Genomic DNA, 26,571 nt, shown 5'->3' with positions numbered 1-26,571 from the left:
CATATAAAATTAGTGTATATTTGCTCACATATGTTTTGTGCAAGGCACATCTCCATAATATTTAATTTTTCAATTACATGTAAAAATAGTTTTCAACATTTGTTTTTGTAAGACTTTGTGCTCCAGATTTTTCCCTCCCTTCTTTACCTCCCCCCTCCCCAAGACAGCAAGTAATCTGATATAGGTTAAATATGTGCGATTCTTTTTTTTTTATGTCTGCAGACATTTTATTTAACAATATTAAATGTAATGTGGCATTTCAGCTAAAGTGATGCAATATATATTTTTTAAAATCTTTGGTCACCTTTAAAAATTTTTAATAATAGCTTTTTATTTTCAAAATACATGCAAAGATAGTTTTCATCATTCATCCTTACAAAACCTTGTGTTCCTTGTGTTTCTCCCTCTCTTCTCCCCATCCCTCCCCTATTCAGCAAGTAATCCAATATAGGTTAAACATGTGCAATTTTTAAAAACATATTTCTACATTTATCATGTTGCACAAGAAAAAGTGCATCAAAAAGGGAAAAAAACAAGAAAAAACAAGCAAACAACAGCAAAAAAGGTGAAAATATTAAGTTGTGATCCATGTTCAGTCCCCACAGTCCTCTCTCTGGAAGCAGATGGCTCTCTTCATCTCAAGTCTATTGCAATTGGCCTGAATCATCTCATTGTTGAAAAGAGCCACATCCATCAGACAGATACCATATAATCATATAATCATATAATCTTGTTGCCGCTGTATATAATGATCTCCTGGTTCTGTTCATTTCACTTAGCATCAGTTCCTGCAAGTCTCTCCAAGCTTCTCTGAAATCATCCTGCTGGTCATTTCTTACAGAACAATAATATTCCATAACATTCATATACCACAATTTATTCAGCCATTCCCCAGCTGATGGACATCCACTCAGTTTCCAATTTCTTGCCACTACACAAAGGGCTGCCACAAAGATTTTTACACATATGGGTCCCTTTCCCTCCTTTAAGATCTCTTTGGGATATGGGTCCAGTAGGAATACTGCTGGATCAAAGAGTGTGAAGTTTGATAATCCTTTGAACATAGTTTCAAATTGCTCTCTAGAATGGTTGGATCAGTTCACAACTGCACCAACAATACACTAGTATCCCAGTTTTCCCACGTTCCCACCACATTTATCATTATCTTTTCCTGTCATTTTACGCAAAATTATGTCTTATGCATGTATTATACACACCTATGTAATAATATATATTATATGATACATAATATAATAATAGTAATAACTGACCTTTATCATTTTAAGGTGATTTGCATGCATTATTTCATTTTATCTTTACAATAATTCTGCAAAGTAGGAGCTATTATTATCACCCCCATTTTCTAGATAAGAAAAAGGTGGCTCAGACAGGTTGATTTACCCAGGGTGAGGAAGTGTCTTAAGGAGATTTTGAAACCAGACCTCCGTGACTCCAGGTCTATACTCTAAACGTTCTGCCGTGCTCAGACATAGACTAACTAGATGATCTACAGGATGACCCTTACCTCCTTAGACTTTTGTTCTCATCTCTAAAATGGGAACAATTCTTACACCTAGAGCTATTATCCTGTGCACTTTGCCTCTGTGCTGCTTAAGCATTTCTACGGTGTTTGTGTGACACAGGAGTGTCCTGGTTCTCTGTATCTGTCCCTGGCAGTGTACATACATTTTGTGTATAAAAGTGGTCTGTATCGTGTGACTCTGCTATATAAATGTGTTCGTGTGTATCAAATGTGTGGGTGCGCATTGCGCCTGCATCTTTGTGCATTGTGTGTCCCTCTGTGTGTCCCTCTGTGTGTGTGTGTCCCTGTGTGTGTCCGTGTGTGTGTGTATCGGGCTCCGCTGTGCTCTCCACCACCCCTCAGGGATACAATTAACGCCTTGCTCTCAGGGGGAGCGTGCAGTGGTACCCAAACCTCTCCTGTCACCCAGCGTCAGCTGCCAATGGAAATTACCCAGGAGCTAATGAGACAACAGTAGCTACCGCCTAATCCGCTCCTGTTTCTGCAGAACCTGTTATTAAGCACAGAGGGCACTGGGAGGGAGAGAAAAAGGACGCAGGACGCAGGACGCAGGGCCCGGGGCTCGCTCTGGCTGGCTGACTCGCCCGGCCTCCGCGCCAGCTCCGGCTCAGTCTGTCTGGTCCTCCTCGCTCCCTCCTCCAGCCTGCCCCCCTCCGCTCCCGGGGCAGCCCAGATCCGGGGGGAGAGCCGCGGGGTGTCCCCACCGTACGCGCCAGCGCGCCGGCTCTCCGCTTTTCTCTCCAGCTGGGACTGCGGAACGGTCCCCAGCTCGCTCGAGATCGCCTTGCGGAGCGGAGCGGAGCCGCGTCTGCGGGCAGCGAGGAGAATCTCCCAGGCTGCGGGGGAACGCCCGGCTAACGAGGGCCAGGGTCTGCGCTCCTAGGAGCTCTCCTTCCAGGTAGGGCATGGGGAGTGGATCGGACCTGGGAGCGCCCATACAGCCTTCTCCACAAGCTTGTTCCCCCCGTGGTGGCTGGCTCCCGGCCACCTAGGCTGGAGGAAGGAAGGCAGCCTGTGACTCCTCAGCCCGAAGAGAAAAATTGGGCTGGTTGGGAGTTTGTTCCTGGTGTACTTAAGGCCTGGGGATGAGAGATCCAGGGCAAAGTGTGAAGGATGCGGGGCAAAGGATCTGGTTAGGGCAGAGGATGTGATCTGGGTTTAGGGGTGCAGGACCGAAATCACAGGGATTCCTCCTATCTGGTCAGTTGTCAGGTTAGTCACAGAGGGACAAGGGCTCTTCAGGGTCAAGATCTTGGGGGACTCTCAGAGGAGGACCTCATCTGATTGACCAGAGAGCTAAGCTAGGCAGGGCTAGGCTAGGAAGGGATAATGGATGGAAGAGGTTCCTTCATCAGTCTGCCTCCTTGGAGGTGGAGGTGGGAGGGCTGCAGAAGGAGAGGTACAGAAGCTTGACCCAAGAATTGGGAGGTCAGTGGCCACCTCCTCCCTCACCTCTTCCACGAAGACCCTCCAGTCCTGTTCTTGGAGGCCCTGGTGGAATTCTGTAAAGGAAGGGGGAAATGGATGGAGAGTTTGAGGGGAGGAAGGAGGAAAGAAGAATGAGGTGGGAAGGGAGACATCATTGTTGCCACTGGCCTTCCCAGTCATTTTGACCTTAATCCAATTTTTTATGACTGCTCTTCTAAAAAGAGAGGGAAGATTTTGTCAAGAAGGCAAAAGTCAGACAGCTGCTTATGTGCATATGTAAATAGCCATTTGTGCCTATGTTTGTGAGTCTGAATATTTGTATATTTGTAAGCTGTATCTACTTGAGTACCTGAATCTCTGAAAGTGTGTCTGTGAATATATCTGTGCTTAAATCGGTATCACTCACTTATCTATGAATATCCAGTAGTGTATGAATGAAGGGGTTCTTAGACTAGCTTACAGATAGCCCAATCCGTGGACAGAGACAGCCACCCCCCAAACAGTGTCCAAGAACAGACTCCACAAAGCTCTTGTCCCTCTGTGACCATCTGACAGCATTTCATATAGGAGGAACCCCTCTGTCTGTCTGTCCATTTGCACGTCTGTCTGCACGTCTATGCCCATGAGCACCTATCTTTGTTTATCAATGCATCAGTGTGAAATTGTGTCTGTATTAGTGCTGTGTTTGTGTATGTGTGTGTGAGTGCGTGTACACACCCGATCAAACCAAAACAGCACCAGGAGGCAGTGTGCTTTGCAGACAGATGGAAAAATACCCATCTTGTTGAAGCTGAGAAAGGCATCCAGCCTCTCTATTTAGGCAGAAAGTAAGGACTTGGACGTTCCCACTCTTTCTAGCCCCTTTCTCTCCCCTTACTGGGGACCTGGAAGGATTTCCAGGCCTCACATGGTTAAAGCCAAAGCTACTGGCTCCCCTATATTCATCCTGTGCCAGGCAAGAGGGCACTGGGCCCAATTGCTCTCCCTTCACCCGCCTCACACACTTGCTTAAGCTAAAAATAAAAATTTCAGCCAGGCCTAAGAGGGCAGACACGCTTACCCCCTTCTCTTTACATCTGAACCAGGATTATCTCAGGTCCTGGAAATAGTACAACCAAATTGCCTTACGCCCCCCCCCCCAAATCCCTTGTCCCACTGCCCTCTAGACACTTTCTCTCTATGCCAGACCCCCAACATCCTACCATGCTCCCCTCTCAACTCTGCTTACAAAGTCCCAAAACCTTGTATTCCAGATTTCCCCATCTCCCCTAAAACCCGGACACTACGTCTCCTAAGGACTGCTACCCTCTGTCTAAAATCCTAACATCCTTCCCCCAAAACCCTGTCTTTAAACATCTTTGTCCTTTGGTCCCCCAAATCCTAACCCTTTGTACCCAACATTTGACCTTCTTTCCTCTCAGATCCCACTATCCAGCCCCTCAAAATATTGCCCCCAATTCTGTCATATTTGTCCTAACATCCCGCCCTCTAAATTATACTGGTTCTTTCTGTTCCCCAAAGATAATCTGCTGCCTCCACTTCTCAATATTCTGCCTGCCCTGCCTTCCAAATCCTAGCTTTATCTTCTGTAGAATCTTGACTGCAGAAAGCCCCTGAGGACCTGGAGTCCAGAGCAAGATGGGAGCCTCCAGGCCCCAGCACTCCGCTGCTGTGCAGTGATGGAGTCACTGGGGGTGAGGGCCAAGAACTAAGCTCAGAGGGGGTAAGACAAATTCTCCCTAGGGAGCCAGCCTGGTTGGTCCTCCCCAAGTGGCTGGACCAAAGCTCCTACTCTCCTGGGGGCTTTGACCATAGATACTTCTCTCTCCACCAGAGAAGATCCAAGTTACCTCAGCACCTCGTCCCTCACTGGGGACCTTCTTTTGTTTCCATTCTCTGTACCATTCCTTCATTCAGTAACTACTTCCTGGACACCAGCTCTATACTAACACCTGCCATATTTCCCTTACCCCCAGCGACCTTTTGATAGAACAACCCAACAAACAGTTCTGCACCAAGGCTCCATCCCTCAGCATTAACCCCAGGCAAGCCTGGTGTAGAACTAATTAGGGTTAGGTATCAGGAGCCATCAAGTCAATAAATAACCTTAAGCTTGAGCAAGCCCTTTCTGGGTCTCTGTGAAGATATATTTTAAGATTAGGTAAAGTTGGTCAAAAATTGCAAAGGTTCTTAAACTTGTTAGTGTCCTGGACCCCTTTGGGAGGATGGTGAATATGCTCAGGATGATTTTTAAATGCATAAAGTACAGGGCATTCCCAAAGTCTCAGTACAGCAATAAGCTTTAATAGTATTAAGACTTTTGGAACACCTATCCATTACATTACAAAGGAAAGCAATTATATTGAAATAAAGATGTAATTTATTTTTCCCAATCCAAATCCCAGAGTCCCTGAAATCAATCTAAGGACCCCATGTTAAGAATCTTGAGGCTACTTTACCCTTAAATTATCTTCTAGCTAAAATAGTCATATTTTTTAAAAATGTATTGCTATCTCACTTTATCTTAATTTTAGAATATCTTCTTCTCCCATCCTTTGTCACAAAGAATTAAAAGAGAGACAGAGACAGGGAGAAATAGTAACAGCAGTTATGGAATAAGAAAATTCTGTGTCATGAGTTCTACTCATACCAATCTTGTGAGATGGATGATACAAGCAATGATAATATTAATATTATAATAATAACTATCACTTATATAATACTTTAAGATTTATCAGGCTCTTTGTGGAAATCTCATTTGATCCTATTGTTGTTCAGTCATTTTTCCGTTGTTTCAGTTCTGTAACCCCATTTGGGGTTTTCCTGGCAGATACTGGAGTTGTTTGTCATTCCTTTCTCCAGATCATTTTACAGATGGGGAAACTGAGGCAACAGAGTTAAAGTTCTTGCCCAGGGTCACAAAGGTAATAAGTGTCTGAGGCCAGATTTGAATTCTAGAAGGTGTCTCCAGGGTGCAGTGCTCTGTCCATTCTACCTAATTGTTATTCCTATTTTACAGATGAGATAATTGAGTTAAAGGTTAAATGACCCAGTTACACAGGTCAAATTAGAATTCAGGTTTTCCTGCTGCTAAGTCCAGCACTCTGTCCACTGCACTACCTAGCTGTCCTATATTCGTTCCCATTTTCCTATAGGATTATTTTGAAGCTCAGGAAGCTGACAGGACATAGCCACTCAAACCCAGGTCACCTGGTTCCCTGCCTAAGGCTCTCCACTACTGTGCCCTGCTTTTTTTTTTTTTTAATGTAGAACCTGTATGGTTCAAGAAGGAAGGTTGGGGCTTGGCAGTCCTTCCAAATTAGTTGAGAAGCAGCCCCTAGTAGGACCCTAGCCTCCTAAGTGGTCATTCCCAAGCCAAGGCTGGAGCTGGGGTGAGAGGCCATATATCCCTGATTTCCAGGAGCATCTGAAACCGTCATGATTGCATCTAGCCAACTTGCATAAAAGGCCATAGTCCTTAAATGGCCACGTGTAACTTGCTTCCTTCTTCCTATCCCTGAAACAACCCCCAGTCCATTTCTTTATTTTATTTCTTCCTCTAATAGGAGCCTCAAAACACAATCTTAACCCTAGCCCTACTCCTGACTGTCAATCTAGAACTGAAAATTATAGAACTATAGACCTTACTAAAGGAACTTTTAAAAGGGCACAAACGAGGACTGTGGGAACTGAGTGTGGAACACAATGTAGCATTCTCACTCTCTCTTGTTATTTGCTTGCATTTTGTTTTCTTTTTCTTCCTTCTTGATCTGATTTTTCTTGTGCAACAAGATAACTGTATAAATATGTATACATATATTGAATTTAACATGTATTAGACTACCTGCCAGCTAGGGAAGGAGGTGGGGGGAAGGAGGGGATAATTTGGAACAGAAGGTTTTGCAAGGGTCGATGTTGTAAAATTACCCATGCATATGTTTTGTAAATAAAATGCTTTAATAAAAAATATAATAAAATAAAAATAAAAGGGTACAAACATGAAATGTGTAGGTGGAAACTATAGCACATAAAACGTCAGACCTTAAAGAGGCCTGAAGAATATAGACTATAAGAGCTAGGAGGAATGCTAGAAACAATTCTAGTCAAATCTGCTCATTTTACAAAGAAGGAAACTGAGACCTAGAGAGAGGAGAGATCCTACACTCTTGGGATAACAAAGCAAATTTGTGGCAGAGCTGAGATTAGAATCCAGTTTTCATAGTTATATATTATTTCTACTAGCAGCTAGATAGCACAGTGGATAGAGCATTAGACTTGGAATCAAAAAGAAATGAATTCAAATCCTTAATTATATAAACTTGGGCAACACACTTCACTGCAGTCTCCCTCGGTTTCCCCAACTGTAAAATGGGGGTAATAATAGCACCCACCTTCCAAGATAGTTGTGAGAATCGAATGAGATATCTATAAAACATTTTGCAGATCTTTAAGTGGTAATATAAGGGCTATTACTACCTGCCTAGCTGTCTTCCTTCTGATGCCCCTAAGTCCACCCAGGTTCAGAGCCTGTTTTCCTCTTCCTACCCCTTCCAGGACCTAGAGATATGAACCCCTTGTCTAACCCTGATCCCACTCTGTTCTGCCTCTGAATCCTTCAGCTCAGTCTTCTTTGATGTTGGAACCTGATTCAGTCAGTAATTCAAATAACAGTCAAATCACAATCAAATCAGGTCTGATTTATCAGATTCAGGATTTGCGTGTGAAATTCTTCTGACCAGCCCATGCAAAGTGGCCCCAGGGCACTCAAGGCAGAGGGCCAAATGAAGAAGTCACATTTGTTCAAGGCAGGGTATACCAAGATTGTGACATGGCCCACTTTTAATTAGCTGGGGAGGAGGGGGGCAATGAGTGGGAGGAAGAGGAGGGGCAAGGGGACTATTAAACCCCAGGATTTCTTGTTTAGCTGGAAAGCCCTTTAGGGGGTGCAAGGAGGCTTGGTTTGATAATGAAGGAACCTTGATTCAGCTTCTGGGTCCACCATTTATTATCTCTTTGACTCTGGGTAAAGCAGTCCCCTTTCTCCTGGGGCAGCTCCTCTTTTGACCATTGCCACTATCACACTGAGACTAGTTCTCATTCCTATTTGGCGAACGATCTCCTTATCGACTGCCAAAGCCCATCTTGGGACCACATGGTTCCCTGGAGATGCCCTGGCCCCAGGCAGGTTTCCTTGGAGGGGAGGGTCCCATGGGACCAACTTCCCAGCTCTGCTTTTCCTTCTCTGGCTCTTCAAACTCCTTTTCTAAGTCCAATCCTGAAATTGCTATGAACCATCACTCAATCAGTCAATCAACATGCTATAAGCAGGGTTCTCACTTCTCATTACAAGGCAAACTCACACCTTGGTAAAGAGGTATGACTGACACCTGGAACATTTTTTGGCCAGGATCAGTGAGGACCCAAGATGATACTTGAGTGTGCCCAAAATATGTTAAAATGAGATTTAGTAAAAGTTACATTGTTGTTCAATCATTTCAATCCTGTTGATTTTCTTGGCAGAAATAGTAGAGTATTTTGTCATGTCCTTCTCTAGTTCATTTTACAGATAAGGAAACTGAGGAAAACAGGATTAAGGTTCTTGCCCAGGATCATACAGCTAATAAAGTCAGCCTGATTCCAGCCCTGGTGCTCTACCTACTGAGCTACCTAGCTGCCCCGAGGGAGCACATCAAATTAGAAATAGGGAAATGAAGAGGTTAAATGATTTGTCAAAAGTCATTCAATGGTGGGGATTCGAACTCAGGTTTCAGGTCCCGTGACACCAAATCTAGCACACTTTTCAAGACTCCATGGGCTGGGAAAGTATGGACTAATCACTTCCTTCCATAAATTGTTTCTTCCCTCTTGTCCCTTTAGCTTTCCTTTAGAGAAAAATTCTTTTTTTTTTTCTTTAGAGAAAAATTCAAAATTTTTGTGAAAAGCTCTGAGAGAAGCTTTAGTGCAAGAAGATCATAGGAACACAGATTTAAGGCTAGGAGGGAACTTAAAAGACATGTAGCCCAATCCCTTTATCTTAGAGATGAGAAAACTGAGGCTGAAGATAATTAAGAGTGACTGACCCAGGAGTGGACAGATGGGAAGAGGTGAAGTTTAAATCCAGAACCTCTGATTTCAGATCTATAGTTATTGCTGCTGTTTCACAGAAGTTAGGAATTCCTGGGATACTTGGAGATTTTCAGTAGATTTAAATTATTTAGGATCAAAAAAAAGATACATTACTTAATATCCTACATCCCCTGAGCCAGGGCAATGGGGAGTGGATCAGAGGTATCTTGAATAGCCCCATGATTGACATGACCAGGGTGTGGATCTCTGTGTCCTAGACAGAACTGGAATGGAGAGGGGACTGCAGAGTGGATAGGAAGGAGGGGCTCATCTTGGCCACAGACTGAATGTGTGGAGCCCTGGGGGATTTGAGATTCCATCTCGTCACCCAGGCAGGGACTGAGGGGACATGGTGACCCTGCCCTATGTGATGCTGAAGATGGACATAGGGGAGTGGTGAGAACAGTGGTCAGATTAGTCAGATTGTCAACAGGACGTCCAGCCAAATACTTTTGTAAAGTGAGTTACATACTGCTGGCTGTACTCCCTAATCAAGGTGGGCTTCCTCAGAAGGGACCTACCTGTGTGCTCTTTTACTGTATGGACTCACAGTCATGAGTCACCTTCAGCCATTCATGATCTCCCTCAGAGGGACATGTGAGTGGAGGAAGCTGGACAGGGCTGAGGGTAAGTCTGGAGCCAGGGCTGGTTCATTATTAGTTTGGGGTTGAGTTAGTGATCAGTATAGAGCTGCAATTTAATGTCAATCTGATTTAGAAATTAATAGTTATTTCAGCTTTATGCTGAACTTTACAATACTCAAAACCATTCCACTGAAGGAATCAAGTCAGGATTTACTATTTCACAAATGTAGAGACTGAGGAACAGAGAGGGCAAGTGTGCAAAGTTAAGGGGATCCCCCAAGTTGGATTCAGCAGTCCAGAGAGTTTTGACTCCTGAACCTGCCTCGCCTTCACTCTGGCAGAGAACCCTCAAGGATAATAATAAGGCAATAGTCACTGGTGGTCTTCTCTAACCTATTCTGCAGAGAATATGTAGGCTTTCCTTTATGGAATGCTAGGAAAAACCTTTGGAATTCTCACATTTTACATAGGGAAAAAAACCTTTGGAGTTCTCACATTAAATAGGGGAAACTCAGGGCACATAGGAGATTTCTTCCAGTCCTGGGAAATCCCATGCTTAAGTATAAAGCAGTGGGGTTCAGATACCTTGGCTTTCCTGGGGAGTCGAGGATGCAAACTTCCCCTTTCCTCTCTAGGATGTAGACCTCCCCCTTCCCCTTTAAGAGGTGTGCTGGTCCTGCTATTCTCATGCTCTGGCAACTCTCAAATTTGTTAACCAAAAGCTCCAGCTGGTCTCTGGATTCAACACAACAGCAGAAGGCAAAGGGAAGTACTTTCAAAGCCTTTCACCAAAAGACCTATTTGTCTCACCCATTCTTCTAGAATACAGGTCAGATTTTAGAGGTCTTTGCAGAGAGGGGGACGAGGATGTTTTAGAATGCTAAAGTTTGGTTCTTGTGAGGGCTCTAGAAACCCTAGAACCTGTCCAAGGCAGTAGGGGAAGAGAAGTCTGTTCAATAAACCCGATCATTTTATTGTTTCTTATCCCCAAGAAAGACTCTGCCTTGTTCCAGACTCTCAGTCCCACTTTGGGCAAAGTTCTTTCCAATGTCTAACCTTAGTCCTTCCTACTATAACAATCCATTAATCAACAGATCTTTACTGAACATATGTAAAATCGACCAATCAATGAACATTCATTAAGGACCTACTATGTGCCATGTACTGTGTTAGGCACTGGGCATATAAATAGAATAAATGGTTCAATCCCTCCACCCAAGGAGCTGACACACCCATGCTAGATGTTTTGGAAAATGCAGATAGATCAAAAATAATTCCCACATCCAAGAATCTTAAAATCTAATCAATAGATCTTTATTGAACATATGTAAAAACAATCAACAACTATTTATTAAAGACCTACTATGTGCCAAATACAGGGCTAGGCCCATGAATATAATAAATGGATCAATCCCTATACCCAAGCTTACACACTTGTGCTAAATGTTTTGGAAAATACAAAGATAGATCAGAAATATTTCCCATGGTCAAGGATCTTAAAATTTAGTTAAGGAGACAAAGCATGGTTAATATTTTTCATCTGTGTATAAGTCGGTGAGATACAAATAGGAGAGAGATGAGCTGGTGATCAGATAGAGATAGTATCTGAGCTCAGCTTGAAAAACAATAGGGAATCTGAAAGATATAGATGGGCAGAAAGTGTATTCCAGGCATGGGCGCTAGCTTGTACAAACCTATGGCGGCAAAGCAGGGCAAGACACATTTATTAAGGACTTATTGGTGCCACGAACTAGGTATTTACATAAAAGCAAAAAGAAAGACAGGGCCTACCCTCAAAGAGCTTACAATCTAATGAGGGAAGATCACACACAAAAGGGAACTGGAAAGGGGTGTGTGTGCGTGTGAGTGTGTGAGTAGAATCATTGCACATGTTTAACCTATTTTGGATTGCTTGCTCTCTTGGGGAGGGAAGAGGAGGGAAATGAGGGAGGAAAATTTGGAACACAAGATTTTGTAATCTTGTGATTACAGAGACAGAGACAGCTCAGAGAGAGACAGAGAGAAAGAAAGTGAAGAGAGACAGAGAGCAAGAGACAGAGACAGAAAGAAAGAGAGAGACAGAGACAAAGCAAGAGACAGAGACAGAGAGAAAGAAAGAGAGAGACAGAGAGAAAGAGAAAGAGAAAAGAGACACAGAGATACAGACACAGAGAGGGGAGAGAGAAAGAGAAAGACAGACGCAGAGATACAGGCACAGAGACAGAAAGAAAGAATGAAAAGAGAGAGACAGAGGGGGAGAGAGAGAGAGACAGAGACAGAGACAGAGGGGGAGAGAGAGAGAGAGAGAGACAGAGACAGAGACAGAGGGGGGGAGAGAGAGAGACAGCGACAAGAAGGGGGGAGTGAGCTCAGGTCGAGAAGAGTTTAGAAAGAAGATGAGAGAACTCCCAGGAGGGCAGCCGACTGCTTTGCGGGGTGACTTGGGTAGCGATGATGGGGAAATTGATGGTACTTTTGGTGAGTGAGTTCATTGATACGGGCAGCTCTTTATGACAAACTTATTACTGTACTAACGCTGAGGAGCACCTTATCTGCAATTCAGGGTCTTGGAATTTTCCAGGACGCTGAGAGTGTAACTTGGTGAATGTTTAACAGTCAGCTACAGGAACACACATTTTAATCTGCATCGTTTTTACTTTCTTAAACCCAGAACTCGACAAAAGGAGAAGCCGAGGCAGCATTTGCCGGGCGGTGTAAGTGTTCACGCCGAGCTCAGTAAGGAGCCCTCCCGGCGATCTGAGCCGACTCTGAAAGGGCCCTCCCCGGCTCTCTGCGGGGTGGGTGCTGAGTCTGAGGGGGTCCAGATCTGACGCAGCTACACTTGGTCCCGGGCTCTGAGCCTCAGCTTCCCCGTCTGTAACAGAAGGATACTAGTCTTTGTTCTGCGTCTCTCCAAAGTCCTGGGAGGCTTCAGTGCAGCGATGAGTGTTAAGGGGCTCTGAAGAATGAAAAGGGATCATTATAAAGCCTCGGCTGGATCAGAGACAACTTGTCTCCCCTCTCTCTCGCACTCAGCAGGGGAGAGGCTGGTCTCTTTCCCAAGAGAACCGGTTCGCTGAGACGGACAGGCGGAAGGATGTGTGACGTTGGTCCCCCGGCGGGATAAGGGCTGCGGGCCACCGGGGTTCGTCCCATTCTCTCCCACCTTCCCTCCTCGTCCCTAAATCCCTTCTTCTCTTCCTCTCCCGCCAGCCTGTTCCTGGAACCGCCAGTCCTCCAGGCGTCATGGAAGAGTGGGATGTACCCCAGATGAAAAAAGAAGTAGAGAGTCTGAAATACCAGCTGGCTTTCAAGAGGGAGATGTCTTCCAAAACAATCCCCGAGTGAGTCTTCCTAGCCCGCTGCCATGTGCCCTCCAGCGAAGCTCCCTTCTTCTGCCCCCTCTCCCTCTCAAAAGGGGAGAAAGCGGCCATTGTCCGGAGAAGAAATGATATTTTCATGGTACAAGCTGTGGCCCAAATAGGCAAATTACATTCAAATTCTATGCAAATTAACCATTCCAAACAGCTGCCTCTGGCTTGGCCCTTGGGAGTTCCTGGTGCTCAGTTAATTTACCAAAGAACCCTGGGGAAAAGACAGGGTCCCAGAAGTGTCAGGGAAGTGGGAGCCAGAGGTCCTTTAGGGGAACAGCCCTCCCCTTTGGGCACCTCCGTGTCTTACTCCCCTTTTTCTGGCCCTTCGGTTTAATCCAAGGTGAAATGATCCAGAAAATTATTTTGGCAAGCACTTATTAAGCACTTGCTAAGATAGCGAGTCTCAGCACCCCGGATGCTGGGGATACAAATATGAAACACCCCTGTCCCCGAGTAGCTTGAGGTGGGAAGGGGCAGCACAACATGTTAGATGGGGGTGAGACTGACTTGGAAGAAGCCTGAGGAAGGAGTGGGTATATATTTGAGGGCTGTGACAAGGGGATGGCTCAGTGAAAGAAGGGCAGGCTTCTTCTTTGAGGATGTTTAGAAGGAGTAGAATGGAGGGGGAGCTTTGTTTTAACAGTATTTTATTTTTGCAAAACTTTGTGTTGCAAATTTTTCTCCCTCTCACACCTTCCTCCTTCCCCTCCAAGACAGCAAGCAATCTGACATAGGTTAAATGCACAGTTCTTCTAAACATATTTCCAGATTCATCATACTGTGCAAGAAAAATTAAATCAAAAGGAAAAAAAATGAGAGAAAAAAAAGGAAACAACAACAAAAAGGGGAAATACTATGCTTTGATCCATATTGAGTCTCTATAGTCCTCTCTCCAGATGCAGATGACACTTTCCATCACAAGTCTATTGGAATTGCCTTCAATCATCTCATTGTTGAAAAGAGCCAAGTGAGGGGGCATCTTTTAGGAGTGAGGGGTCATAGCTTGGTTTGGGGTTATCTCTGTGCTTTTTGAAGGCAGAGGACTAGGTGGTGAGAGCTGCTTGGATCCACTGACTTCCCTTGCTACCGGATCTTCTTCTCCTTGGGGTATTACAGGCACCTGTAATCCAGGTATCCTTCCTACTGACCCAACACCCCTAGCAAACGAATATCTTCTTTCCAGCCTTCAGCCCCAGCCCTACCCCCAACTCCAGGGATGGGGTTATTCAAGGTGAGAACTATCTAGCGTGGAAGACCTCTAAGGACTAATTCCTTCCTTTGTCTCCCCAGTTGTAGCTCTGAGAAGGAAATGGGCAGATGTAAGTGTCTGTAAATGTGGGATAAGTGTGAGTTTTCTGGAGCTTCCTCTGAGGCTGGCCTAGCCCCTTTTCTCCCCTTGCCTTCTGTATGGAAAAGGAGCTAGGGGCAGTCAGGTGATACAGTGAATAGAGACAGAAGGACCCCACTTCACATCTAGCCTAAATTCTTACGAGCTCTGTGACTCTGAGGAAGTCTTTTTTAACCCCAATTATCTCAAAATAAATAAATAAATAAATAAAAGGAATGAGATTACCCCCAAAGCTTAGAACTGATGTGGGATCAAAGAGCAAGGGACAAGGGAGATTAGGAGGACTGGAAGGAGGAAGACCACGGATTCATTTGTAGGCATCAGTTTTTGCATATATGCTGTAAGGCACAGCTGGGTATTTGTATACACCAATGCAGTGCGCCATCTGTTCTCAATGATCTAGGCCCTGGTCCAAGAGGGCCTCAGATGGTGGGACGGAGATGGAACTGACAGGCTCAGGCGGGGTGTAAAAGTTGGCCCGACAAATGCCCCTTGGTTGTGGCGTAACCCAGCTTGTGCTCTCCGGCACTGATCTGGGGGTCCCGGGTGACCACACTCAGCTCTCTGACTCTCCGGGGTCACACGCCAAGCTCAGGTCTGCCAGGCCTCCAACGGGAGCCCCTCTAGAACGGAGCTCACCTGGGGCCCAGCCTCCGAACCTGCAGGGAAACGCTGGAATTCCAAGGAGTTTGGCTCAATGCAGCTATGTTGTTACTAATATCATTAACATTTCCTATCACCTTCTTGTCCTCAAGGGACCAAGCCAGGTCCCGGGTGGCAGCTGATAAGGGGAAAGCCTTTTGGATTTGAATTTGAAGTCAGGAACACTGCATTCATTTCTTGTTCCTGCCAATCTCTTTGGACTCTTGTTTCTTATCTGTAAAAATGGGATTTGGCTCAAAATCCTCTCAGGATATGTTATAGATGGGGAAAGAGGTATCCACAGAGAAGAAAAGTTAAAGCTGTAAATATAAACCTAAATTTCACTACCTGGACCTGGGGGCTCTTGGGCTCTTTCTACCATGGTTCTCTTTGTTCCTCTTCCTTTCTTTCCTTTGCGTCCTTCCTTTTTTTCTTTCTCTTTTTTCCTTTTCTTCTCTTCTTTCTTTTGCTTCCTTTTTTTTCTTCCTTTTCTTTCTTTCCTTCCTTCTTTTGCTTCATTTTTTCTTTCCTTCTCTTCTTTTTCTCTTTTTTCTCTTCCTTCCTTCTTCTTCTTTTTTTTTTTTTTTTGGCTGAGGCAATTGGGATTAAGTGACTTGCCCAGGGTCACACAGATAGGAAGTATTGAGTGTTTGAGGTCATATTTGAACTCAGGTCCTCCTGATTTCAGGGCTGCTGCTCTATCTATTGTGCCACTTAGCTGCCCTGTTCTTTTCCTTCTTTTTTCTTCTTTCCTTCCTTCCTTTTTTCTTTCTTTCTCTTCCTTCCCTCCCTCCCTCTTTTTCTTTCTCTTCCTTTTTTCTCCTTTTCTTTCTCTTCCGTTTCTTTCTCTTCCTTCCTTTTCTTTCTTCCTTCCCTCCCTCTTTTCCTTTTTCTTTCTCCTTTTTCTTTTCCTCTTTTTCTTTCTTTCTCTTCCTTCCTTTCCTCCCTCCCTCTTTTCTTTTTCTTTCTCTTCCTTTTCTACCTTTTTTTCTTCTTTTTTCTTCCTTTTTTCTTTCCTTCTTTCTCCTTTTCTTTCTCTTCCTTCCTTTTCTTTCTTCCTTCCCTCCCTCTTTTCTTTTTCTTTCTCTTCCTTTTTTCCTTTTTCTTTCTCCTTTTTTCTTCCTTTTTGTTTCTCTTCCTTCTTTCTCCTTTTCTTTCTCTTCCTTCCCTTTTTCCTTTTTCTTTCTCCTTTTCTTTCTCTTCCTTCTTTCTCCTTTTCTTTCTTCCTCTTTTCTTTTTCTTTCTCTTCCTTCCTTTTCCCTTTTTCTTTCTCCTTTTTTCCTTTTTCTTTCTCTCTTCCTCTTTTCTTTTTCTCTTCTTTCCTTTTCTTCCTCCTTTTTTCTTTCTTCCTTTTTCTTTCTCTTCTTTCTTCTTCTTTCTATTTCTCTTCCTTCCACAATCAGGATTAAGTGATTTCCAGGGTCACACAGCTAGTGTCTGACATGAAATTTGAACTCAGGTTCTCCCGTCTTCTGGGCCCCTGCACCCCCTTCCACCATAATCCTGAAAAAGCAGAGGCAAGTTGGATGGACTTGTGACAAAAATCATTAAATCCCTAAAGTATTTGGAATTAATTCTGATAACACATTTATAAAGTGGAGATGCAGCATGATATAAGAGAAAGCTGTGTCACAGTCAGGAAGAGTTGGGTTCAAGTGCATTTAAAGATGAGAAGATCGACTCAAAAGTTGAGTGCTTTGACCACAGCCAGAGGGTTTTTTGTAAGCACAGGGCTCTGTCCAGCAACACCGGCCTCCCTGGGACACTAACTCATTTCCCTCTTTCTGCAGACTGCTGAAGTGGATTGAAGATGGAATCCCCAATGACCCATTTCTGAACCCCGACCTGATGAAGAACAACCCTTGGGTGGAGAAAGGAAAATGCACCATCCTGTAGTGAGTGGCTCCAGCTGCCCCTCCCAGACCTGCCCTGGAGCAGCCGCTCCCAATGGGACAGAGAATTCTTCCCCATCACTCCACCCCCTCCCACTGACTCAATCTCTTCTCTGGTTTTCAGTTAGGTCCATGCCTGCTAACGCAATCTCATTATTGCCTTGGCTTCTCATTTGTAAGGGGGTGGGAGGGGAGGGGGAGGCAGGATTTCAAATCCTACAGGACAGGGACAAGGGAGAAATGAGGGTTTAGGGAAAGGTTAACTGGGCCAGGGAAGAATCTGGGCAGCGGGGTGCCTATGGGGTATGGGGTTAAGACCACCATCTAAGTGACTATGGCAGGGTAGGAGAGGAGGGAGCATTACTTCAGCTGGTCTTAGGGTTCTTGTTAATGGGGATTTCATTTAATGATGCTGATATTGGTGTAAAACCATTCAGACATTTTTTGGGGGGAGGGGTAAATGAACAACTTTTATAAAAAAACACAAAAACTTTTCAATGGTTTTCAATACTTTTGTATATTGTAGAATATACAATTTTACAGTCAACAGGCTGACCATGCAAGAAACTTAAGGTTTATACATAAATAAAAACAAAGCAATACTTCACAAACTCTCAATGTTGTAGTTTATTCACTGGTTTATTTATTGCAAAGTGGTCAGGGGAATACCTAACCTCCCCACATTCTCTGTCTGTCTCTCTCTCACACACACAGTGGGATGGGGGTAGTCTGTCTCTCTGTGTGGATATGTGTCTTTCTCCCCCTCAAGGAGGAACCCAAAACCTGTGAACGAAGAACAGCTCTGGCCAGGGTTCAAGGGCTCAGAGTAAGTCTTTAATATAAAGGTTTCGCCGGACAGCATTGGAAACACCCTCGTTAAATCGAAACCACACATCACTCTTCCCCACTGCTTTTCCCATACGCCTCTCCAAAGAATCTCTTTCAGGTCCTTGGGTTTCTGTGAGGGAAAAACAAGGGGATCATGGGGTGAGTAAGGGGGACTGAGGACCACCAGAGCCATGAATGGAACAGTCAGGGATATCTCTGCCCCTCCTCAGATAAGTATGGGGCTGGGTTATGTGATCTCTAAGATCCTCTGAAGAAATTATCTGCAATGGGATTTGGATTAAGCCAGGGGCTAAGGCTCTGAATTCCAAAGGCCAACAAAAGAAAGAAGCCGTGAGGAGTTCAATCATCATCTATCAGAATACCCACTCTGCAGTTTGCAGAGGAGTTTCACAGCTGTTATCTTACAACCACCTGCTGAGGGAGACTCCCATTTTACAGACAAAAAGCCTAGTAAGAAGTTACTAACTCCCAGATCATAATGCTAGGAAATTGGAGGAGGATGTTAAGATATTTTGAGTGACTCCTTAAAAACTCTGATGGGGAGCGCCCCCCCCCTCCCCAGGCTGGATATGATGACATCTTGGAATCCTTGCTGGGGATAAAAGGTAGAGATGGGGGGGGGGGTCATTTTTTAAGCCTCAGGGGTCAGAAAGGCGATTCCTCAGATCCCAAATTTTAAGTGAAGAAGCTGGTGGCTTCCATCTCTATGAGAGAGGGGAAGGGGAACGATATATAGTGAAATGGAGGGGGCCTACATAAGCCAACAGTCCATCTTAGAGGGCCTATGGAAACCATTAACAATCCTTTCTCCTTTTCCTGATTGTCTAGTCTGAACACTCTAAATTCTTTCTCTTTCAATATGGTAACTTCTTGTTGTACATTAAACAAAAATAAAACTCTCCCTGATCCCAATTTCCCCTTTGTTCAAAGGGAGACTTCTGCCCTTAGCAAATAAGAGCAATTCAGTGACTCTAGTGGTGAAAACCTTATTAACATTCATGGTTCCCATCTGGCCTTCCCCACCTCCCTCCCTGACACCTAGTTTCCTTCCTTCCCCCCACAGGAAGAGTCCCATTCTATCCCATTCCACATACCTTGACTCGGAGTGACAACCTTCCTCACTATCTCACGGCCAAAGAAATCTCTTTCAGGCTAAGGATTAAAAACAGAGGAGTTCAATCACTTTCTAGTACAGCCCAGCATTCACTTGTCTGAAAAACCTATCCAGACCAGCCAAAGAGAACTGACTTTAATATCATTATCCTCCCAGCTGCCTAAGAGAACAAATGGTCTGAAGGCAAATTCATTTCTCTAGGGATTAAAGAGTCTCTCTCCCCATTCCTGAAAGTCACCCTTTAAATCCTTTTCTCTTCTTCCCCTTTGCCCACCCTTTACATTTTCATACATACATTATAGCCCCTCCTACTCCAATGTCCCAAATCAAGAATAACATCTTTTGTGTAAACCTGAAATTTTAAAATCTTATATCCTGGGACAGAATTCTGCTGGGGGGGAGGGGGGATTAAAAGAGAGAGAGAGAGAGAGTGAGTGTGTGTGTGTTTGTTCCTCTCTCCCCCACCACCAAATGATTCCCTCCCTCCCTAGCCCAACAGAGATTAACTGTTCTGCCTAAAGGAATCAAAGGCAACATCTGTTAGCCAGGTGCCCCCTCCCTGCTTTCCCTCTACCACTCTTTGGGGAAGGGAACAAAGAGCAGGCTGAGGTCACCCTTGGGACTTGAGCAGGTCTCTTTACTTGGGCCAGTTTCCATTTCTGTAAAATGGGGAAGAATCACACCTGTGCAGTCCACCTCCCAGGAGGATTAAATGAGACAGTGAGGTGAAAGTGCTTGATAATCACGGCTCATGGCCCAAATATAAGCTCATGATTATCATCATTATCTGGGCCTGGAAATACAAGAGGGTACTGCAAGCAGGGCAGATGGGCTTTGATCCATCAAGGCCCTCTGATTCTTAATAGCAATCACATCCTTCATATCTCCTGTACTTTACAGCTGCCCAAGGGTTTCCTTCCATCTTTGTCACCAAGCCTCATACCCTGAGGGAAGCTGAGTAGGGATTAGGTTCTAGTTTTCACAGGCCTGCCAAATGATATTAACATCTGTTAATTATTATTAATTAATATTACAATCATTTGTAAACCTAGCATATAGTAGGTGCTTAATAAATGCTCTCCCCCCCCCCTTCATCATATTATTATCTTTCTATTATACACTTAGTCTGCACAGTTCTGGGATTAAGAACACAGGAGGAGAATTCAGGGCAACAAAATCCCAAGAGCAATAGACTCAGAAGGATCTGAGTTCAAATCCAGCCTTAGACATTTGACATTTACTGGCTATGTGACCTTAAGCAAGCCACTCAACATTCCCCTCAAAATCTCAAGACCAATAATATTTCTAGAAAGGTTGTTTTGTTTTCTGGTGGGTATTCCCCTCTAAGCTCATTCTGTTCATTCTCTATTTTGCAGGGAATCTGGGTTAAGTGACATGTCCAGAGTTACACAGCCAGTGACTGAAGTTGCATTTGAACTCAGGTCCTCCTGATTCTAAAGCTGGTGCTCTTCAATAGCTGCCCTCTTGTTCATTCTTACTGGGCTGCAAAATCAAAAGGATGAAGTCCCTCACTTCTTGATGGAGGGGGGATTCTTTGCAAATCCCCTCACCTCTAACTTCTGTGCACCCTTCACTCCACAGCAGCTCTCTGGAATGCACACAATTACCCTAAATTCCAGGACTACTCCTCAAGAACTCCCCCAAACCCTCAATGCTCCAGCAAGCCAGGATGAGTTAGTGTGCAGGTTTTAGGAAGCGTTGTTTGTTTTTGGCTCAGACCTCACTGAAGGTTTGAGTCTCCTACTCTCTCTAGCCCCTCTTCTCAGGAAAGGAAAGATGATGAGTGATGGAGTCCCTTACTAACAGTACACTAAGCCCTCACTTCCTATCTTCCTAAAGAGTAGAAATTCTTCCATCTAGGTAGAAGCTCTGCTCTTTTCTTTCTTCCTTTTTTTAAAAAAAAATTACTTTTTCTGTTGTTTTTTTAAGCATCAGAATGCTTCATAGTTTATTACTTTAAAAAATAATAGCCTTTTATTTTCAAAATTCATGCAAAGATATTTTCAACATCCACCCTTGCCAAACCTTGTGTTTCAAATTTTTCTCCCTTCCTCCCACTCCCCTCCCCTAGACAGCAAGTAATCTAATACAGGTTAAATATGTGCAATTCTTCTAAATATATTTCCACATTTACCATGCTGCATAAGGAAAATTGCATCAAAAAGAGAGGGGAAAATGAGAAAGAAAAAAAAGCAAACAAACAACAAAAAAAAAAGATGAAAATACTATGTTGTGATACACACTGAGTCCCCATGGTCCTCTTTCTGGGTACAAATAGAGCCCTGTTCTCCTCCAGAAGCCCTGAACCCATGTTCTGGCCCCAAGTCTAGCCTTCCTCCTGGACTAGGGATAGGCCCTCCACTCAGGTGTCTATACTGAAGCAGGATTAGGATGCAGAGAGTTTGACACAGATAAAATCAGGCTTCTAACAACACAAGGCAAGAAGGATAGCTCCAGGAAATGTCTTAAGATATCCAGAAAGTTAAGGAACTTTCACAGCCCTTGTCCAACATCAAGGAAACAGTTTTGATTATGTCTCTATCCAGGTGAAAAACCTTCAATGGCTCCCCACTGAATGAAGGATAAAGTCTAAATTCCTTAGTTTACATTCAAGCTTTGACTTTGTATACAAATGCAAAGGTAATGCGGTACCTGCCCCCAAAGACTTGATATTCTATTGGTGAGGATTTAACATGTTCTGAGAAAAGTAAATGCAGGATTTAAAAAAAAAAAAAGATATTCAAAGTGATGGGGATGGTGGGACGGGGGGAGGGTGGGGAAGGAAGGGATGATGGGGTAAGTATATTAATCAAACAGCAGAAATTCTGAAGTACGTGGCTTCTGAGCTGATCAGGAAGGGAGTTTCCAAGAGATGGGGTGAAGGGAGAGCCTTCCCAGTATGAGGGACAGCCTGTGCTGATAGCAGAATGTACACAAAACACCAAAGTGTCACCGGCCTTGTAAAGTGTTTTAAGTCAAGAACTTGCCTCTTAACCTAAAGGCAACAGGAAGAAGGGATGCTTCTCGAGTTGGGCAGTGACGTGGCCAGGCTCACACTTTAAAATCAATTCGGCATCCAAGTGAAAGGTGGATGGGAGAGAAGGGATGTGGAAGACAAAGGGACCATTTGGGAAGCTGTTACAGAAGTCCCAGGTAAGAGATGGTGATGGCCTAGTCTATAGTGATTGTTGGGAGAGATGCTGAGGAAGTGGGATTGATGGGACTTGACAACTGATTGGAAAAGGGGTGGGGAGGGAAAGAAGAGAAAGTAGAAATGATACGAGACTGACTCTTAGGTAGAGAATCTGTGTGACCGAAAGAATGCTGCGCCTGACAAAAATAGAAAAAAAAATGGGAAAATTAACAAGTTCAGTGATGGACATATTGGATTTGAGATGGGGCATCCAAGATAATCCAGGTAGAGAGGTTCAGCAGGCAGTTGGGAGCCTGAGTTCAAATCTAGTCTCAGATACTAATTAGCTTTGTGATCTGAGCAATTCATTGTCTGCCCGTTTCTTCCTCTATAAAGTAAGAATTAAAAATGACACTCCCTCCCAGGGTGGTTGAGACAACCAAGTCAGTTAATAACATTTGGCAGCATCTGGAACTTAGTGGACGTTATTTAAATGCTAGATTTTTTTTTTTTTAAATGCTAGATATTTTTGAAGCATACATCATCATCTCCATTTCATAGAGGAAAAAACAGACCTGCAGACGGGTAAGAATCGAGTCATGGTCACCCAGCAAGTCATTGCTGAGCCAGGAAGAGCCACATCTCTATCTTCCAAACTCACCTTCTCATCAAAGATAGTTTTTCTCTTCATGATGTGCTCCAGACGCTGCTCGTGGTTCCGGATGGAAGTAATGGGTGTCCCTTTCTCCCCACTGCTGACCTGAGGGTTCTCCATCACTGAAGGGTTTTCCTTGTCTGTCTGTTAGAGGGAGGAGAAATGTAGAACAAGAGAGATTTCAGGAACACCTTGAAGCCTGACCACTCACTCCACGGACAACTCCCAAGTCCCCATCACCAAGCACTATTAAGGGTCCTTTTTGGGATTCTGCCGCACCAGGGTATGCATATATGGGTTACCAATGGCGATTTAGGGTCTGAGGCTTGGGATTCTGGTTCCATTTCTTGAGACCAGTCAACCAGTTTTCAGAAAACTTTTGTGTGATAAAAAAGTTTATACTTTGAATGTCTACAAGATAGAAACAGAAACATCTCTTCTAGCATCAAATGGTCCTCCCCCAAATTTAGGTAATAGTAATCTGGTTGTATGATTTCATAGGTGTGGGAATTTCTGACAAGAAATGTCTTCTACCAATGCAGACCAACTTCTCTATAATTTGTAATAATCTCCGTAATTTGTAATTTCTCCTACCAATAACTTTTCTGTAATTTGTAATAATCTTCATAATTTGTAATTTCTCCTACCAATGTAGACCCAAAACTTCTCTGTAATTTGTAATAATCTCCGTAATTTGTAATTTCTCCTACTAATATAGACCAAAAACTTTTCTGTAATTTGCAGTAATCTCCATAATTTGTAATTTCTCCTACCAACGTAGACCAACAACTTCTCTGTAATTTGCAATAATCTCTGTAATTTGTAATTTTTTCTACCAACATAGACCAACAACTTCTCTATAATTTGTAATTTCTCCTACCACTGCAGACCAACAACTTCTCTATAATTTGTAATAATTTTCATAATCTGTAATTTCTTCTATCAACGAAGAACAACTTCTCTGTAATTTGTAATAATTAAATCTTAGAAACTTGGGATGAGTTAAAGTGGGGAGACACTGAGCATATATATAAAGTAGGGAGACACATAACCATGATGTGTAATCACAATCAAAGGCAGGATTGGAATCCAGACCTTTCTGACAACTCTCTATAACTATACCACTAACAAGCAGTCCGTGAATTGAATGAAGGTGGGTTCCTGGGGCTGGCAGGGGAAATGAGACGTCCATATGGGACAACTAAACTGTATAGAATTAAATGTACTTTCAATCACTATATATAGGAAGTATAACAGCTGGAGAAGGAAGATCATGTGAAACATTTTCCAATTCTCCATGATACTGTACTTGAGAGAGAATAATGGAGTAGAATCAGAAAGGCAGATACAAGGTCTACACAAGCAGCTTCAAAGCAAAATGGAACCTTGTAAGTGGGAAAGAGATCACTGGAGTACACAGAGCTAGCAAGGTGACCTGGAGAGCTGGCCAATCCCCTTTTTTTTTAGTTAGAAAAACCCCAAGTTCACAAAAGGCTAGGGCCTGGCAGGTCGGATTATCCCAAATCAAGTTCTACTAAGCAGAACAGTTATTGGAATCAGTGTTTTATTTCCCTACTTCTACAAGGAGGGGATTGAAATGGACACAGTGTGTATTGCCAATCAATTGTCCCAGGGCAGCAATCCTGGGAAAGAAGGGCCTAGTCTTAGACCCTTAATATAAATAATCTAATGGGCACTCAGGGATATTAACTGTTGGAGCGCTTTCCTATTGCTTTCCCCCACTCCCAACTTAAAAAGTATATACTTTTAGAGCTTCCAGATTATTCTGTTCAATAACCATAATTAAGTAATGTAAACTCTCAGGTCCATAAGGCAAAGATTTGTCTAAGGTCACACTGACTTGACTTACCAGTCCAGGAGCCTAGACTATAGTGTACTTATTATTATTATTTGGATTGTGGCAGAATCTACTGCATTTAAAAAAAATTTTTTTTCAATACTATTTGATTTTTTCCAAACATATGTAAGCATAGTTTTCAATATTCATTTTTGCAAGACTTTGTGCTCTAAATTTTTCTTTCTTCTCCCCTCCCCAAGACAGCAAGCAATTTGATATAGGTTAAATATGGGCAATTCCTTTAAACCTATTTCCATATTTGTCATGTTATGCAAGAAAAGTCAAACCAAAAGGGAAAAAAATATGATATACTTTTCTACAGAGCTAACAATGTGTTCCAGGTTCCAAAAAGAGCATAGAAAGGACCACAAAGCATCAGCAACCATACAAGTCTAGTAAACTGAGGGAGAAGATAACTGGCTCTGAAGTTCAGGAAAGAATGGGAATATTTAAAGCAGAGAAGAAAAGACATGATAACTGGGCCCATCTTGATATTTCTGGGATGGTAAAAGGTCTTAATGCCCATCAAGGATCAGCAAATTAATGCACTGTACCCACACTGATTCTTAGTTTAAGAGGCTGTTTAAGAGTAGCTGTCTTCATTAGGGACTCCAAGCATACCAACCGTGTTTAAAAGAAAACAAACCCACTTCATTAACCTTAGATACAAAATAATAAATATAAACATTAAAACTACCTCTCTCGGTTGCCTATTTGCTTGGGTGCATTAATAATTCCCCATGGAGGACAATAGCTGACAGTTAAATCGATGCACTATTAAACAGAAGCATCAGGAGTTTAGCTCCTGGAATTACAGAACATCAGACTGGAAGGAGCTTTAGAGATCACCTCGTCCATTCCTGCAATTTCACAAATGAGGAAATGGATGACGAGAGAAGTAGTTTTATCTAAGGTCAAAAAGCTACCTAGGAAAAGAGCTGGGACCAGAATCCAAGTTTTCCAGCTCCCAAACTGGGGCCATGTCTGCTACTTTACCACGTTACTCTTCCACCCTGTGAGAGCTAAAAGTTGTTTCTTATTTTAGCTGGGACACAACAGGCATTCTTTTTAACCTTGTCTTCCTTAGGCTAATATCTTGCCAAGTGCATGGTCCAGTTAATCTCTTGCAATCTCTGACGATCCGAGATGGAGAGCTTTAAACCCATTGTTGCACTTGGGCCAACTCCTGAGGGCAGCAGGCCGAGGCGGCCCCATGTCTCCCCAAAGACATGATGCAAACAAAAATTCCTCGGGGCTTTAGCCTGGCAGCCTTCCATGCTGGTTTCTGCTGACAAGTGTGCTCTCATGCTGCCTCGGAAGGACTAATTATCCTGGCCTTGGATGCACTAGGGAGGAGGTTTCTGCTGTGAGTCATTAAAGAGGAAAGGAAAAAGAAATCCAGGGAGGAGGATAAATTAAGTAATTTCTAATCCACCTTAGGTGTGCACCCCCAAGACAACCTGCTGAGCTCCGGGAGTCCGACTGCTTACCTGGAATCCTCACCACAGGGCTAAGGTGGACATTCTGTGATTGTAAAGAGGGCTGGGGGTGGGAGAAAGGTCTGGGATGGGGAATAAGGTTGAAGGCTCAATATGATATGGTAGTTAAAAAAAAAGGGAGGGGGGCAGTGACCTGCCACAGTCAGATACCCCCTGTAAGTATTATATTGTTTGGAGAAATCATATTTCAGGAAGATCACTGACAAATAAGTACAGGATTGACAAATAAGGCTGAAGGAACTAGGGAAGTTTTCAGGATAGAAAAGATATTAGGGAAACATGGGAACTGTCTTCCACTATCTGGAAGGCTATCATAGGGAATTATATGTCAATCAGCAAGCACTTACTAGAGCTTGCTGTGTGCCAGACACTATACACAAGGAAAGGCTTAAGCTTTACAAAGTGGGGTAGGATTAATATTGAGGGGGCACAGGAGATGAAGGTATGGGAAGGCATATTTTGGTTCAAGAAAAAGGAATATGTTGACAATAAGATGGTAAGATTC

At 43.5% G+C, this 26,571-nt stretch overlaps 2 protein-coding genes across 3 annotated transcripts in view; one reads left to right on the top strand and one right to left on the bottom strand.

Moving 5' to 3' along the window:
- Positions 1 to 2,031: 2,031 nt before the first annotated feature.
- Positions 2,032 to 17,548, top strand: GNG13 (G protein subunit gamma 13). Its single transcript, XM_051969359.1, has 3 exons — positions 2,032 to 2,441; positions 12,895 to 13,025; positions 16,836 to 17,548. Exons 2-3 carry the CDS (start codon positions 12,928 to 12,930, stop codon positions 16,939 to 16,941), a joined length of 204 nt encoding a protein of 67 aa, XP_051825319.1. The 5' UTR covers positions 2,032 to 2,441; positions 12,895 to 12,927; the 3' UTR covers positions 16,942 to 17,548.
- The window catches only part of CHTF18 (chromosome transmission fidelity factor 18), a 52,921-nt gene continuing 43,895 nt past the window's right edge, over positions 17,546 to 26,571 (bottom strand). For both annotated transcript variants that reach the window (XM_051969340.1, XM_051969346.1), the window contains exons 20-22: positions 22,716 to 22,853; positions 18,881 to 18,938; positions 17,546 to 17,895 (exon numbers count right to left, since the gene is read on the bottom strand). In XM_051969340.1, coding sequence (XP_051825300.1) covers positions 17,759 to 17,895; positions 18,881 to 18,938; positions 22,716 to 22,853 — 333 coding nt within the window. In that variant the 3' untranslated portion in view covers positions 17,546 to 17,758. The remainder of the gene's footprint in view (positions 17,896 to 18,880; positions 18,939 to 22,715; positions 22,854 to 26,571) is intronic.

The sequence above is a fragment of the Antechinus flavipes genome, chromosome 1 (genome assembly GCF_016432865.1).
Source record: "Antechinus flavipes isolate AdamAnt ecotype Samford, QLD, Australia chromosome 1, AdamAnt_v2, whole genome shotgun sequence".
Lineage (NCBI taxonomy): Eukaryota > Metazoa > Chordata > Mammalia > Dasyuromorphia > Dasyuridae > Antechinus > Antechinus flavipes.
The sequence above is the reverse complement of the archived record's forward strand: the minus strand, read 5'-3'. Positions and strand labels throughout refer to the sequence as shown.